The 16,570-nt window shown below is 46.7% G+C and overlaps 1 protein-coding gene across 1 annotated transcript in view; it reads right to left on the bottom strand.

Annotated features, from left to right (window-relative positions):
• Nucleotides 1-9,340: 9,340 nt before the first annotated feature.
• The window catches only part of CHPF (chondroitin polymerizing factor), a 39,851-nt gene continuing 32,621 nt past the window's right edge, over nt 9,341-16,570 (bottom strand). The window contains exon 4 of the mRNA XM_044303777.1: nt 9,341-12,338. Within this exon, the coding sequence (XP_044159712.1) occupies nt 11,079-12,338 (1,260 nt within the window). The 3' untranslated portion in view covers nt 9,341-11,078. The remainder of the gene's footprint in view (nt 12,339-16,570) is intronic.

The following is a 16,570-nucleotide window of genomic DNA, read 5'->3' as shown; positions in this document are numbered from 1 at the left end:
ATGTCCTATTATTGTCCGCATTACGGACAGGGATAGGACTGTTCAATTAGGGGCCGGCTGTTCCGTTCCGCAAAATACGGAATGCACACAAACGTCATCCGTATTTTTTGCGGACCACAAAATACATACGGACGCAGTGAGAGGTGAGTCCTTCCTATTAGTCTACAGACCAGCACAATAGTGGGTACAAGGGTCCCATCTTGCTTATAGATTTCGCTCGGTCTCCCACCTGCGGCTCTCCAGCATGCTCCTGCACAGAGCGTCAGTTTTGTCCGTAGCGCTCCTTTAATGGCTCCATTCACACGTCCGCAATTTCATTCCGCATTTTGGAGAACGGAATTGCGGACTCATTCATTTCTATGGGGCAGCTCGATGGATCCGCACTTCCGTTCCGCAAAAAAATAGAACATGTCCTATTCTTGTCCGTAAGTGCGGGCAAGAACAGGCGTATTCTATTAGTACCGGTAATGTGCGGTCCGCAAAATGCAGAACGCACATTGCTGCTGTCTGTGTTTTACGGATCCACAAAACACGTTGCGGACATGTGAATGGAGCCTAAGGGGGTTGTCCAGGATTAGAATATATTAAAAATAGCACCATTCCCTGTCCTCAGGCCGTGCGTGGTATTGCAGTTCAGCTTCATTCACTTCTTCAGTGGAGGCGAGCTGCAATACCAGACACATCCTATGGCCAGGTGTGGCGCTGTTTTATTGGGATATGGATCCTTCCGGCACAAAAATGTAACGACTTCAGGAAATGCTACCTGAGAACATTAAGCAAATACCTTTCCCGCAGAAGGAAGAAAACGCTCCAGGAAGTCGATTTGCATATTTCTTTCTCAATGTCGCACAGTCTCCCTGCCTTCGTAGGACAGTGCGACCTGTAGCTCTAGAGCTGTGTGAAACTACAACCCCCAGCATGCTAGTAGTCGTAGTTTTGCAATGGCTGGACGGCTACAGGCTGTAGACCACTACCATGGAAGAAATAGGATAGCAGCTAGGCTATTATAGAGCAGCCCAGAATCCTGCCATGCGCTGGTGAGGTCCAATGGACTGGAACCGACCTGTCTTAAGATATTGATCCTCAGGATCAGTCATCAATATTAGATCGGGGGGCCGGACAACAGGTACCCTCACCGAGCAGCTGTATTCAGAATGGACAGAGCCAGAAGCAGGAAGCTCCGTCCACTGAGCGTCCATGATGGGGTACTGCTCGTTGTCAGACCCCCCCATTCCGAGGATAGGCCATCAATAGCTAAAGATCGGGAAACCCCTTTAACTTTCTGGAAACCTTTGTTAGCAAGTTATAATTAAAGCTTCTAGGGTATTTCAATTTCTCACCATTTCAAGATCTCCGCATGCTGCCAGTGAATGGGAACATTTTTATTTACAATCAGAAGTTAAAAACTAAAACTGGCAAACCTAACACTCCTCAAAGCTGAGGGTTTGTTACCATTGGAGCCAGTCTAGAGCATAAGCAGCACAGATCTCTCTCCTGACAGTTGCTACAATGTATCACTGCATGTAAAATAGTTGTCCCGGGCCGTCGGCTGCCTTCTGCCGGGGCTTTTAGGTCCTGGTACAAATCCTGGTCATATGATGGACGCACGGCTGCGGGGCTTGTTACAGTACAGAGCTGTGTGAAGGTTCCTATTGAATGACAGCAAGCAGAGATCTTGAAAACCCAAAACAAAAATTTGTACAGAAAGTATATTGGAGAACTGAAAAAAAAAATAATCATTCTACAAAGAATGTTTTATTTGCTAAAACCGGAATCCCCTTTAATATCACAAAGAACAACATAAGAAATAGATGTAATGGGTAGAACATGAGATGCGCTGGAGAAGAATTGGGGGATTTGGCGATATTGCTGACGATCATTACGTCTCCAGGGATGAGTGTACATGTAGCGGTCAAACTGGGAGAAACCGCTTTTATTATTTGCCTAGGCGACCGCCTTAAAGGGAAAGTCTTATGTATATAATTTATAATGTCATTTGGAAGAAGAGAAATTGTGTGTTTTTTCTTTGTTTTTTTTCATGCTGTAGCTATTTATTATTATTTTTAATTAGTTTTGACCGGGGCGGCCATATTGAAGGCACACGTGTCCTCCATATTAGACAGTACAGCCTGGTGTGTGCTTTATGGCAGGCTGGGAGCCATTAGTCAGAAACCCATAGGCTAATATGGACTCCAGGAAGTGAAGTACTACTACTACTACTACTACTACTACTACTACTACTACTACTACTACTACTACTACTACTACTACGCATACACCAGGGATGGCCAACCTGAGGCTCGCCAGCTGTTGCAAAACTACAACTCCCATCATGCCCGGACAGTCTACAGCTATTAGCCTACAGCAGGGCATGGTGGGAGTTGTAGTTTTACAACAGCTGGAGAGCCACAGGTTGACCATGCCTGGCATACACAGCCTCATCTGTGTGTAGGCGGTAAATAATTCACCTCATGTCGGACCAGTCATGCAGCCTTTTTCCCATCACCACCAGTGTCCTTGCAGAACATTTCTTCCTCCGCCTTCAGAACGGCTGATGTTCCAGACGGAGGCAACCGGCCGAGCAGGAACTGAATAGAATATTCTCCTACATGGAAATCACCTGAAGGTCACAGCAGAGCATGGAAAGTATGAACAGACACCACGAAAGGCAAGAAAAAAAAAGTGGTGGACGACATTAATGAAACAAATTCCAAAAATAGTTCAATTAAAATGATTAAAAAAAAAAAAAAGTAAGAACCCCAGATCAGACCTAAAGTCAGAACCCAAACCAGGCTCCTAATTTAATTCATATTCCAACCAGACCCCAGAAATAACCCTACAATTAACGGCTCATCCACACACACGTATTTTTTTCCCCCCCCGTATCCGTTCAGTTTTTTTTTTGTGGCCCATATGTGGAACCATTTACTTCAACGGGGCCGCAAAAAAAATAGAAATGACTGTGTGCATTCCGTGTCTGTATGTTCGTTCAGCAAAAAAATAGAACATGTCCTATTATTGTCCGCATTACGGACTGTTCTATTAAGGGGAGGACATTCCGTTTCACAAAACGCCCGGTATCTGTGTTTTGCAGACCACAAAACATCCAACCGTCATGTACTCGAGCCCTAAATCAGACCCCAGAGAAAACCCTAGCTACACTCGGCACTTGGACCACAACCACTCAAGTAGAAAAAAGCAGGATGGGGCAGCGGAGGATTCAGACCCCAGATCAGACTCCATATTAGGGCTCACAAATGTATTTTCTTTCCGTGTCCGTTCCATTTTGTGGACCGTATGCGGAACCATTCGTTACAATCGGTCCGCAAGAAAATGGAAGTTACTCTGTGTGCATTCCGTTTCCGTATGTCTGTTCGCAAAAAAATAAAACATGTCCTATTATTGTCCACATTACGGACAAGGATAGGACTGTTCTATTTGGGACCAGCTGTTCCGTTCCGCAAAATACATAATGTACACAGACGTCATCTATTTTTTGCGGATCGCAAAATACATACGGTCGTGTGCATGAGCCCTCAGAGTCAGAACCCAGCCCTGACCAGATATGAAAATGAATTTAGATCTCAGACCAGACCCCTAAGGCATCGTTCACATGAGCGATACGGATTCTCTCAGGATCAATTATCCCCTACCATACTGACACAGGGGAGAGCTTTTATTCTAAATATCCCCCAAAATAGGAATAATTCCATGCTGCCCTCTAGTGGTTACATGTTGGTATTACACTTCACCTCCCAGCAGGCTCTATTCACTTCTATGGAAGTTTGAAAACGGCTGAGCAAGTGTGCATGATGGGAGTTGTAACTTCACAATACCTGGGGTTCTGGAGGTTGCTGATCTCTGCCTTGGGGCAAGGCTCCAGACTTTGGGCATCTTCCTATCTGCATCTGGTCCTGTTAGTCCTCTTTCACACCAGGTTGACAGATTGGCTCCGGATGTGTTCAGTAAAACTCGCACCATTTTGCAAGCAAGTTCAGTCGGTTTTGTCTGCGATTGTGTTCAGTTTTTTTCTGCGCGGGTGCAATGCGTTTTGATGCGTTTTTCACGCGCGTGATGAAAAACTGAAGGTTTACAAACAACATCTTTTAGCAACCATCAGTGAAAAACGCATCACATCCGCACTTGCTTGCGGATATAATGCGTTTTTCACTGAAGCCCCATTCACTTCTACGGGGTCAGGGCTGCGTGAAAAACGCAGAATATAGAACATGCTGCGATTCTCACACAACGCAGAACTGATGCATGAAAATCACCGCTCATGTGCACAGACCCATAGAAATGAATGGGTCAGGATTCAGTGCGGGTGCTAAGCGTTCACGTCACGCATTGCACCCGTGTGGGAAAACTCCCTCGTGTGAAAGGGGCCTTAGGCCTCTTTCACACGGGCATCATGGTTTTGGCCTGGATAAGATGTGGGTGCGTTGTGGGAAAATGTGCGATTTTTCCGTGCGAGTGCAAAACATTGTAATGCGTTTTGCACGCACTTGAGAAAACTCGGCATGTTTGGTACCCAAAGCCGAACTTCTTCACAGAAGTTCGGGTTTGGGTTAGGTGTTCTGTAGATTTAATTATTTTACCTTATAACATGGTTATAAAGGGAAAATAATAGCATTCTTACTACAGAATGCATAGTACAATAGCGCTGGAGGGGTTAAAAAATAATAATTTAACTCCCCTTAATGCACTTGCTCGCGCAGCCCGGCATCTCTTCTGTCTTCATCTTTGCTGTGCACAGGAATAGGACCTTTGATGACGTCACTGCGCTCATCACATGATCCATCACCATGGTGATGGATCAGGTGCCGGACCATGTGAGGAATGCAGTGACATCACCACAGGTCCTTTTCCTGTGCACAGCAAAGATTAAGACAGAAGAGAAGCCGGCTGCGCGAGCAAGTGCATTAAGGAGAGTTAAATTATTTTTTTTAACCCCTCCAGCGCTATTGTACTATGCATTCTGTATTCAGAATGCTATTAATTTTCCCTTATAACTATGTTATAAGGGAACATAATAATGATCGGGTCCCCATCCCGATCATCTCCTAGCAACCATGCGTGAAAAATCACACCGCATCCGCACTTGCTTGCGATTTTCATGCAGCCTCATTCACTTCTATGGGGCCTGCGTTGCGTGGAAAACGTACAATATAGAGCATGCTGCGATTTTCACGCAACGCACAACGTGTGGCTGTGGGAGGGGAGAGCGAGCCTCCCTGTGTCATGCCCCCGTATAATGGACCTTCTCATCCATCCTTTAAGTATACAGAATACGCCCCCTACACTATGCAGTATAACCAAGAGGTCTAGAGCTCAGGGAGTATGGGAAACCATACACGAGCTCTGATTTTACAAAACAATGCAGAGGGGGCCCCTAGTGATGCCCCCCAAATACTCATCGTTGCCCAGTACAAAAATGAACAGAGGACATCGCCCAGAGCAGGACCGCTCGAGGACAGTGACATCACTGCACCAACTTATGTCTCTCCCCTACTTTTGCATCACATCCAGTGCAATATGCGGCTGTGGGGCCCTCAGTGGGTTACTCCCAGTCTAGGCGCAGCAGTTACTGTTGGTTTCGTACTTAATAACCACCGTCTTTGCGGTGATGGATGTCAGCTTTTCATGTGCTAACAGAGCTTGTGCATGCACACAGCAGCCAGTATAAACAAGCTGAGCTGCAGTGTAAAGCATGGTGAAAGGACTAAAGCAGCTTATGGGGAGACAAGCAGAATCTCAGGTTACATCGGACTCCAACAAACAATCGAGAAAGATAATAAAAACACTGGACTTCTGCTACTGACCTGAAAGCAAAGCTGAAAGTATAAATCCAGCCCCTCGAGTTGCGTCACGGCCGCCCGTTAATCAGCATCAGATACAGATAATCCGGGTGGATTGGGCTAAATCAGTTCATTTACTGATGGGAAGATTTAGTGAAACGTCCTTGCCTGGAAGGGACAAGCAGATGTCCGATAATCAGCGGCTGAAGATCCTTCCCTCCTGTCCACAGCTACGACGTCCTCACTGGGAAATGAAAGGGGGTCCTAGGGACAGGAACCAGGACAAGGGGCAGCTTTCTCCCCCCTACATATACTCCGTGTATTAGTCCATAATATGGGCAGCATAGAAAGTTGTAAATATCTTCTCACTTTCTCGGGAAATGTTCACAAAGCTCCTTAGTTCTCAGATTTGTCTAGAATAATTTAGTAAATAAAGGGGAAGGGGGGGGGATGCAGCTGCAGCCTGTCTCTTGGCATGTGTGGCTGTGGGAAGGGAGAGGGAGCCTCCCCGTGTCATGCCCCGCCCCCTTAGGTCCTGCATATTACTTTTCCCCCCAGACTTTTCTGCTGGATACAAACTCTGACATGTCTAAGTAACTACTTGCACCCCTCATATAATAAGAATAGGCGCTCCAGAATTATGACGGTCTTGTGCCATTCCTGCTAGAAATTATGAATGAATTCAGTAAAAGGTCCAGATGGGCGTTACCTGGTTAGAGGTGTGTCCCTGCACAGTCTGACACTATCCAATCAATGCTGCCAGTGTCAGACCATGCAGGGACACCCCCAATGTGGCATATCACTGTCATGCACGGGGACACAGTTGCTGCAGCAGTCACATGACCCATGTGGGTGGAGGGGAAGTGAAGTAGCTGGAACCCAGTAGCAGGGATCAAGTGTCATTCCCTTCGCAAGCCTGACCACGGTAACATCCCCTTTAAATTTGTGGCTCTGGACAGTTTTTTGCAAAATCCGGAGAGCAGTGTGGCAGCATCCATAAGGGTTTAAGGTGCCCAATGTTTGGCTAGTGAGAGCACATACACTGTGGAAAGAATGATCACTACGGCAGTCATTTTTAGTCCCATCAAACACGGTATAGCGCCACCTGTTGCTCACACTGTATATAGCTCATTTCACTGCAGAGACACCAATAGAAAACTTTCTGCTTGCCTGTCAAGGAGCAGAACCATGGCAAGATAGCGGAGAGGACTAAGGCCTCATGCACACGACAGTTTTTTTTTCACGGTCCACAAAAACGGGGTCCGTGACCGTTTTTTCGTCCGTGGGTCTTCCTCGATTTTTGGAGGATCCACGGACCTGAAAAAAAAGTCGTTTTGGCGTCCGCCTGGCCGTGCGGAGCCAAACGGATCCGTCCTGAATTACAATGCAAGTCAATGGGGACGGATCCGTTTGACGTTGACACAATATGGTGCAATTGCAAACGGATCCGTCCTCATTGACTTTCAATGTAAAGTCAGGAGTCCCTTTACTTTCACACTTGTGTTCATAATGCAGACGGTGGCTCCGTTCAGAGCGGATCCGTCTGCATTATATTGTTAAAACATTTCTAAAGTGTGAAAATGGCATCAGACGGATCCGTCCAGACTTTACATTGAAAGTCAATGGGGGACGGATCCGTTTGAAAATTGAGCCACAGTGTGTCATCTTCAAACGGATCCGTCCCCATTGACTTACATTATAAGTCTGGACGGATCCGCTTGCCTCCGCACGGCCAGGCGGACACCCGAACATAACTTGAAGCGTCCCCATCACCATGGGAACTCCTCTATGTTAGAATATACTGTCGGATATGAGCTACATCGTGAAACTCATTTCTGACAGTATATTCTAACACAGAGGCGTTCCCATGGTGATGGGGACGCTTCAGGTTAGAATACACTGAAAAACTGTGTACATGACTGCCCCCTGCTGCCTGGCAGCACCCGATCTCTTACAGGGGGCCGTGATCAGCACAATAACTCCTCAGGTGCCGCACTGTAAGAGATCAGGGCTGCCAGGCAGCAGGGGGCAGCCCCCCCCCTCCCCAGTTTGAATATCGTTGGTGGCACAGTGTGCGCCCACCATTGCCCCCCCCTTCCTCCCTCTATAGTTAAAAATCGTTGGTGGCACAGTGTGCGCCGACCATCGCCCCCCCCCTTCCTCCCTCTATAGTTAAAAATCGTTGGTGGCACAGTGTGCGCCCACAATCGGCCCCCCCTCGCCCTATAGTAGTAACAACCATTGGTGGCAGTGTGCGGCCTCCCATCCCCCCCCCCCCCCCCCATCATTGGTGGCAGCGGAGTTCCGATCGGAGTCCCAGTTTAATCGCTGGGGCTCCGATCGGTAACCATGGCAACCAGGAAGCTACCGCATCCCTGGTTGCCATGGTTACTTAGCAATAGTACAATTGTAGAAGATTCATACTTGCCTGCTTGCTGCTGCGATGTCTGTGACCGGCCGGGAGCTCCACCTACTGGTAAGTGAAAGGTCTGTGCGGCGCATTGCTAAAGAACTGTCACTTACCAGTAGGAGGAGCTCCCGGCCGGTCACAGACATCGCAGCAGCAAGCAGGTAAGTATGAATCTTATACTGTGGTGGGGGGGGGGGGGGGGGAATGGGAGGCCGCACACTGCCACCAATGGTTGTTACTATTATAGAGAGAGGGGGGGCCGATGGTGGGCGCACACTGTGCCACCAACGATTTTTTAACTATAGAGGGAGGAAGGGGGGGGCGATGGTGGGTGCACACTGTGCCACCAACGATTTTTAACTATAGAGGGAGGAAGGGGGGGGGGGATGGTGGTTGCACACTGTGCCACCAATGATATTCAAACTGGGGAGGGCGGTCTGCCCCCTGCTGCCGGGCAGCCCTGATCTCTTACAGGGGAATATGATAGTACAATTAACCCCTTTAGGTGCCGCACCTGAAGGGGTTAATTGTGCTATCATATCCCCCTGTAAGAGATCGGGTGCTGCCAGGCAGCAGGGGGCAGTCTTGTACAAAGTTTGCAGTGTATTCTAACTAGAAGCGTCCCCATCACCATGGGAACGCTTCTGTGTTAGAATATACTGTCGGAAATGAGTTTTCACGAAGTGAAAACTTAGATCAGAAAAAGCTTTTATGCAGACGGATCTTCGGATCCGTCTGTATGAAAGCAACCTACGGCCACGGATGCCAATCTTGTGTGCATCCGTGTTCTTTCACGGACCCATTGACTTGAATGGGTCCGTGAACCGTTGTCCGTCAAAAAAATATTTTTTGGACGGACAGGATACACGGATCACGGCCTCGGCTGCAAAACGGTGCATTTTCCGATTTTTCCACGGACCCATTGAAAGTCAATGGGTCCGCGAAAAAAAAACCGGAAAACGGCACAACGGCCACGGATGCACACAACGGTCGTGTGCATGAGGCCTAAAGGAAAGAAAGGACTGTTGTCAGCTGCCAGAGGGGGAAGGAGACCAATTTAACCCAGAGCCCTTCCACAGCAGCACAAATCAATGGGGAAACTTAGAAAAAAAAAAGAAAGAAGTAGACGAGATTTTTGTTGCATTTTTATTAAAGTAGTAATATTTAAAATCAATGACAAACCCCCCAAATATTAAATAGATTTATAATATAAAAATGATTGCTTTCAAGGAGGAGCCTGGGGTGTCTATAAAGAAATCTATAAAGTCTTCGGAATGATCGCTGCCCCGCGCCTCATCCGTCCCCAGTGCGAAATCAGTACAGAGCTACAACGTTCAAGTTCTAGAAATGCAGGAGGGTAGTCCCGGGTCTTAAAGGGGAAGCTCTGGTTTAGAGCAGGAAATAGTCTGATGTACCAGTCTCGGGGTACAGGCTGCCACAAACAGCTCCTCATTGGCTTCAGTGAGGAACTTCCATGCAGCAGCAATTCCCTCCGATATTAAAAAAAAAAAAAAAAACATCAAATCAGAGCTTTATTTTATAAGCTTTTTCTGTTTGATGCAAAAAACAAAAACAACAACAACGTTGCAGATTTCTAATAGGCTTTGTGCCCTTTTAAGATCAATGTTTGCAGTCAGTGAATGACACACTGAAAAGGGAATTACATGCAACCATTATGCCTTGTAGAATGACATAACCGTTTGCTATACAGAAAGTATCAATTTGCTATGGTTTTCAAGATCTCTGCTTGCTGTCATTTAACATAAACCTTCAAGATTTACTTTCAGGGGGTACATGATTGGGTGCACGGCTCATTACATAACCGCTCCGATAACTGAAAGACACGCCGATTTGGAAGCCATGGGAGACGGATTTTAAGTGAATTCCATGTGGATTTCTGAACGTATTCCAAATCCATGTGATAAAAACCTCCATGTGAACATACCCGAACAAGAATGGGGCGTCACATGACTAGGACAGATTTATATCCCGTGGAAGAATGAAAGCTCTGATAGAATGACAGCAAGCAGAGATTCTGTCTGTTCTTCAGTTTTCAGAAAGTATTGGAATAAATAGCTTTATTTGCTGAAACTGTGCAGGACCCGGACGAAATCAGGACAGGCGTGCAGTCTCTGGATGTAAGCAAGAATGGCTTCATTCACCGACAGCAAGCAGAGATCTTGAAAACGTTAAACAATGATGCAAAACGCCATTTGGGGTGGATTATTAGCCCTCAGATGACACCTGCAGCTTTTCCTGCATACACATCAACTTTCGATGCTGACTGAGCAAGAGGAGGATTACACACATCTACACAGTACAGAGTGATGGTGTGTGGGGGATGGGCCAAAGAGAACGGAGGGGAAGGGGGGGGGGGGGGGAACGCCCAATGGGACAGGACAACATGAAAGCCTTCTGAGAGTCCAAAGTAAAAATATTATAAAACCAACAGACCACAGACATAAATTAAAGGGTTCACAAAGATAGGAAAAAATTTTGTATTTTTTTTTTGTATTCAAGTGTTTTTTTTCGGGAGTTTCTAAAAAGACAGGTGCTCGTACCGCTGGGTAATGAGTCCTTCAGTTTCCAAGCAGGTAGTAGAAGCAGCAGTGATGGCAAAGTGGGTGCAGAGAGCACAAAACACAGAGGTCCATTATTGAAGGGGGAGGCCCCCTCGCGTCCAACCACACGTCAGTTTGTATGTCAGTCTCATCGCCAAGGCTGTAGACCTTGACCTGTAATTATGGGAGGTGCCGCCAAGGCTTCGTTCCTGGCACCTGTTTCAGTGTCCTGGAAAGGTTACAACAGTCCGAGGGTCTCGATCGCCCCATGACCGCACTCGGTCTGAGGCGTGGCCCTTAACATTGTGGTCAGGTGCTGTTCCCCTGTTCCTGCTCGAATAACAGCATGGCCAGCTGGGAGCGAGAGCCCAGTCCTTCCAGATTGCTCTGCACGCACCGGTGGTAGATTTCCTCACTGAGACGTGGGTTACAAGCTCTTGTACGGTATGGCTGGAGGAGGGCTGGCTCCACAGCCCGGAAAACATGGAGCCCAGAGTAGCGAATAAACATCTCATAAATATCTATCATCTCCAAGATTTCCTCGTTCTCTTGAGCATCGGCAGTCATTTTTGTCCTGGCCGCCATGTAGTCGGCGTTGTAGAAACAAGCTTCCTCAAAGACATCCCGGTCAAAGCGGCCTGCGTCCCGTACGAGTTCTAGAGTTCCCGAAGGAGACTGTTGGCCGTGCTCAGACACCTCGGGGTTGTAACCCTGGAAGTGAATGGGGAAGAAGACCTGCCAGTTGTTGATGGTGTTCATGCGGCAACGGTTGAGGAATTCCGCGCTGACGTGGCTACCGACACCTGCCAGGAAAAACAGGGTGTCCACCGGGTGCTTCTTGGATATGATGTCCATAAGGCGGATCTGAGAAGGAGCATCGGTCTTCACACTGATCCAGGGGATCTTGATGTTGTGGTGCTTGCGTTCGTACTCCGAGATCTGGCTCTTGACTTGGACGAAGATGTCATTTTGGCTGACCTGCTGAGCTTGGAAGGGGTCATAGATGAAGAGCAGGGTGAGCAGAGAGTTTTCATTGCCTTGGATGTCTGCGAAGGCCTGGAGGAAGCGTGCAGCGTGCTCCCGGTCCTGCGCCGTCAGGGGTAGGATAATGTTGATGCGGCTGGCTTCAGTCACATACGGCATGGGGATGATCTCTACCTCGCTAAGCGGACGGACCAGATGGACCCTCTTGGTAATGGAGCGGCTGTGACCCTTCTGAGTCACCAGCTCCAACTGGAGATCCAACGTGTATTCCATGCCTCGTGTTGGGTCAAAACGCCGGTAGCCATTCAGGAGCTGCTGTTTACGTACGTGCAACACCGGCTGGTATTTGCGGTTTAACTCGTCAATGGCTGTGCTGATGACATCGGTCACGTCGGCGAGGTCAGCCCCGATCAGCTCACACTTCGGAGCGTCGTCAATACAAGAGAAGGTCTGGTCTTCAGTGAAGTAATCCCACTTCAGGACTTCGAAGCGTGTCCTGGGCTTGAATGGAGGGTTGATTCCTAGAGGCCACATGGCAGACTGCTCTCCCTCTACTGTCAGGCTGCTTATGTTCTGGACCTCTCGCTGTGAACAGAAGAAGGAGAGGCATGAGGCACTACTGAGCCTGAATAATGCTCACAAATCAAAACACATGGCAATTAGCAAGAGGCACGACTGCATCATACGAGTGAGAAATAGATATGGTCATACCCACATTCTGACACCAGGGGGCACTATTGAATATAAAACATGATTGGAATCTATGAATACGAAGGTTGAAAGTCTCCGGATCAGAGATTACACGATTGATCGCCACCACAGATTCCTAGAATTATATGATGAAGGCAGAAACTAAAATATTCAGACTACTGCAATACATGTGAAATGTCATGTATGTAATTGCCATGATTATGGCTACCTGCCAAACTTGCTGCAGTACCGTCATTTATAAATTTTACAGGCAATTACTGAATAATAAATTAAAATTCTAACATCTTTATTTCCTATATGTGTAATTTATATCATGCGAGTCCAAACCATTCTGGGCCATGATCATGATGAACAGATGGTACAGCTTTTAGGGCCCCCCACCAAAGAGGACCACCTGCCAAAAAAAAAAAAAAAAAAAAAAAAAAATATATTAGTATATATCCACCGACATGGACTTCCTCCGATAGGACAAAACCCCACCCCTTCCCCTCATTGCCAGTGTATTTTAACGGAACCAGAAAAACGGGGTAGAACATAAATTAAAGTAAAGTAAAATAAGTAGAAACCACCTTACGGAGAAAAGTGGGACCTAATTTGAATATAAGCTGGTCTTCAAACACTGTAAGGAATGGCTCTTGGATAGATAAAGCCCAACGCTCACAAAACTCTTCTCGCAGAGGATATTGCCACTAAGAAAATGGTCTTAAGAGTAAGCCATTTAATAGGGAGTCTAGAGGCTCAAAATTGAGAATCTGACAAAACGTCTAAGAACAGTATTCAGGTTCCATGGAGCGACCATATTTTTAATTCTGGGTTTCAATCAGCTGCTTTTAAAAACCTAGAAACCCAGGAGAACTCAAAGACTAGTGTTATATAGGGCACCTAATGCGGAAACCTGTACCTTAAAGGGTATTCGGGGAGAGACCCATATCCAAACCGTCCTGGAGAAATTCCAGGAGGAGAGGGATATTGGGGTCAGATAGGTTAAACCTAACACCACACCAAGATGCAAATTTTTTCCAAACCTTAAATATATGCCTTAGGCCCCTTTCACACGAGCGAGTTTTCCACGCGGGTGCAATGCGTGACGTGAACACATTGCACCCGCACTGAACCCTGACCCATTCATTTCAATGGGTCTGTGCACATGAGCGTTGTTTTTCCCGCATCAGTTCTGCGTTGCGTGAAAATCGCAGCATGTTCTATATTCAGCGTTTTTCACGCAGCCCTGGCCCCATAGAAGGAATGGGGCTGCGTGAAAAACGCATTGCATCCGCAAGCAAGTGCGGGTGTGATGCGTTTTTCACTGATGGTTGCTAAGAGATGTGTTTTGTAAACATTCCGTTTTTTATCACGCGCGTGAAAAACGCATCAAAACGCATTGCACCCGCGCGGAAAAAACTGAACAACTAAACGCAATTGCAGACAAAACTGACTGAACTTGCTTGCAAAATAGTGCGAGTTTCACTGAACGCACCCTGACCTAATCCGTCACGCCCGTGTGAACCCAGCCTTAAAGGTATTGGATTTTCTACTGAGCAAAAGGGTATTTACAACCATCTGTGATAGACCTAGACCTAAAAGAGGATGGGTTGCTCAGTAACCAGGCTGACAGCTTGAGAAGACTGGGGTTTAGATGAGAAATTGGACCCTGCATTAGAAGATCTTTCCTCTGGGAGAACAGGATTGGATCTTCCTGGCTGAGGGATTTTAAGAGACCAAACCAGCCCCTTCTGGGCCAAAAGGGGATGACAAGGATTAGGACACAACTTTCCTAATGGAATTTCTGCAGAACCTTTGGGATCATCAGAATTGGGGAGGGGCATAAACCAGTCCCAACGTCCAGTCCTCAATGAAGGCGTCTGCCACACAGGAATCTCTTGGATTGAGCAAGAAGTAATGCGGTACTTTGTGGTTTCTTCTTGAGGCAAACAGATCAAGACTTGGATGGCCCCATTGATTTTGGATCCTCTGAAAGGCCGACTGGGATAGGGACCAGTCGCCTGGATCCAGTCTGACGACTGAGACAGTCCGCCTGAAGATTGAGAGAACCCTTCAAGTGTACCGCAGCCAGAGATCTTAGGTTCCTCTCTGCCCATAGGAAAATCTGTTTTGAGAGATTTTAAAAAGGTGACCATGCCTTGTACCTCCCTGATGTTGGATGAAGGCTACAGCTGTAGAGTTGTCGGAGTGGACTAGTACATGACGGTTCTTGGATTGTCTCAGAGTTGCTTTGAGGCCTTCCCATATAGCCTGAAGTTCCTTGTAGTTGGACGACATCCTCCTCTGAGCGTCGAACCAAGTCCCCTGAAAGGAACCTGTGCCAGTAAGGGCACCCCAGCCCCAGGAACTGGCATCCGTTGCCAATGATAGAACTTCCTCCTGGCTCCAAGAGACTCCTGACTCTTGTCTCTGAGCCACCACTGTAAGGAGGTCTTTACCTCTTTGGTTACGGACATCCTCTGGTCTAGGGTTAACTGAGATCTGTTCCATTTCCTGAGAATGAGGTCCTGCAGAGGCCTTATGTGGAATTGGGCTCAGACGACAGCTAAAATACAAGATAGGCGACCCAAAATCTTCATGGCCTGTCTGATCGAACAAAAGGGCTTCCTTAAGAATTGTTGGATTCCCAACTTTAGATCCTGGACCTTCGGGGATGGAAGAAAGGATTTTTGAAGGACAGAATCCAGGAGGATGCCTAAAAATATTCTTTGATGGTTTGGTATAAGATTGGATTTCTCCCAGTTGACTATCCAGCCCAGGATCTGAAGATGAGAGGACCACCTGAAGATGAGCTTGTAGGAGAGCCGACGTTTCTGCTATAACCAACAGATCATCCAGATATGGAATAATTGATATTTCCTTTTGGCTTAGGAAGGCTACTACTTCTGCCATAATCTTGGAGAAGATGAGATGAGCAGAAGATATTCTGAAAGGGAGACAGTTAAATTGAAAGTGATAAATCTTCTCTTTCAGCTTCACTGCAAACCTCAGATATTTTCTGGATAGGGGATGGATTGGAACATGAAAATAGGCGTCCTTGAGATCTATTGTGGCCATCTATTGTAATTATTTATAGTGAAATCATATAAAACAAAATGTATAGTCATTTTTTTTATGATACAAAGCATGAGAAAAACAAGATCAGTCACAGCTGATCTAAAGTACAAGAGTATCACATAAGTAACGTCATGGTAACATGTTGTATAAACTTACATTCGGAGAGGGAAGTGAGGGGAGAGAAGGAGCGGGGGGTATTGAATTACATTATTGTGATGTCGGCCTATCTCGGAATCTCTGCCAGGGAGAACATATTTTGAGATCTATTTCTGTTGGTCATGCTAGTGAGTTCTTCAAAGTGACAGATCTGGTTGACTTTCACCACCCACCTCTCCATGAGATGGTGGAGATTGGCTGAGCCAATGCAGAGGATTCAGAGCTTTGGAAGCTGCCAGCAGATGGGTAACTAAATTAGTTTTGGGCGGCTTATAAGTTAAGCTCGCTCTAGCTAAGACAACCTGGTCAATCTTCACAGTAAAAGTAGTATCGCACATTAGTTGAATGGTTTTCTCTATCTGGTTCCAATATGGCCCAATGAGAGGGCATTTGAACCATATGTGGGAGAAGGAGCCTAATTGTTCCCTGCATCTCCAGCAATTTTTGTCAGGCAAAAGTTTGTGGTTAAATAAAAACTCTGGAGTTCTGTACCACCGTGTTAGCAATTTATAGTGATTTTCCTGCAACTTTACACATGGGGAAAATCCATGGGACGAGCTTAGAATGGCTCGAACTTCATTGTCTGACAATGAGATGTTCAGCTCCTAATCCCATGAAGAGAAAGGCAGGTTTTGTGATAGATGGAAGGGGATAAGAGTAAAGAGTAGAGCCTTCCCACCTTCCTCAGTACCAGGTCTGATGTGGATAGGGCCTACTCAAAAGGGGTTAGTTTTCTCTTATAAGAAAGCATTCAGAAACCTCCCAGTAACCCTTTGGAAATGTGCTACATGAAGTGGAGTGAGGTGCGCAGATTGGACTAAAGTCTGCATTTTTTCGATAGACGGTGCCGTGTGAGTGGAATAGTTCCATTTTTGGAATAGGGTCAAGGT

This window comes from Bufo gargarizans, chromosome 8 (assembly GCF_014858855.1).
Source record: "Bufo gargarizans isolate SCDJY-AF-19 chromosome 8, ASM1485885v1, whole genome shotgun sequence".
In the NCBI taxonomy this organism is placed as follows: Eukaryota; Metazoa; Chordata; class Amphibia; order Anura; family Bufonidae; genus Bufo; species Bufo gargarizans.
Note: the sequence above shows the minus strand (reverse complement) of the source record. Positions and strands in the feature narration are given on the sequence as shown.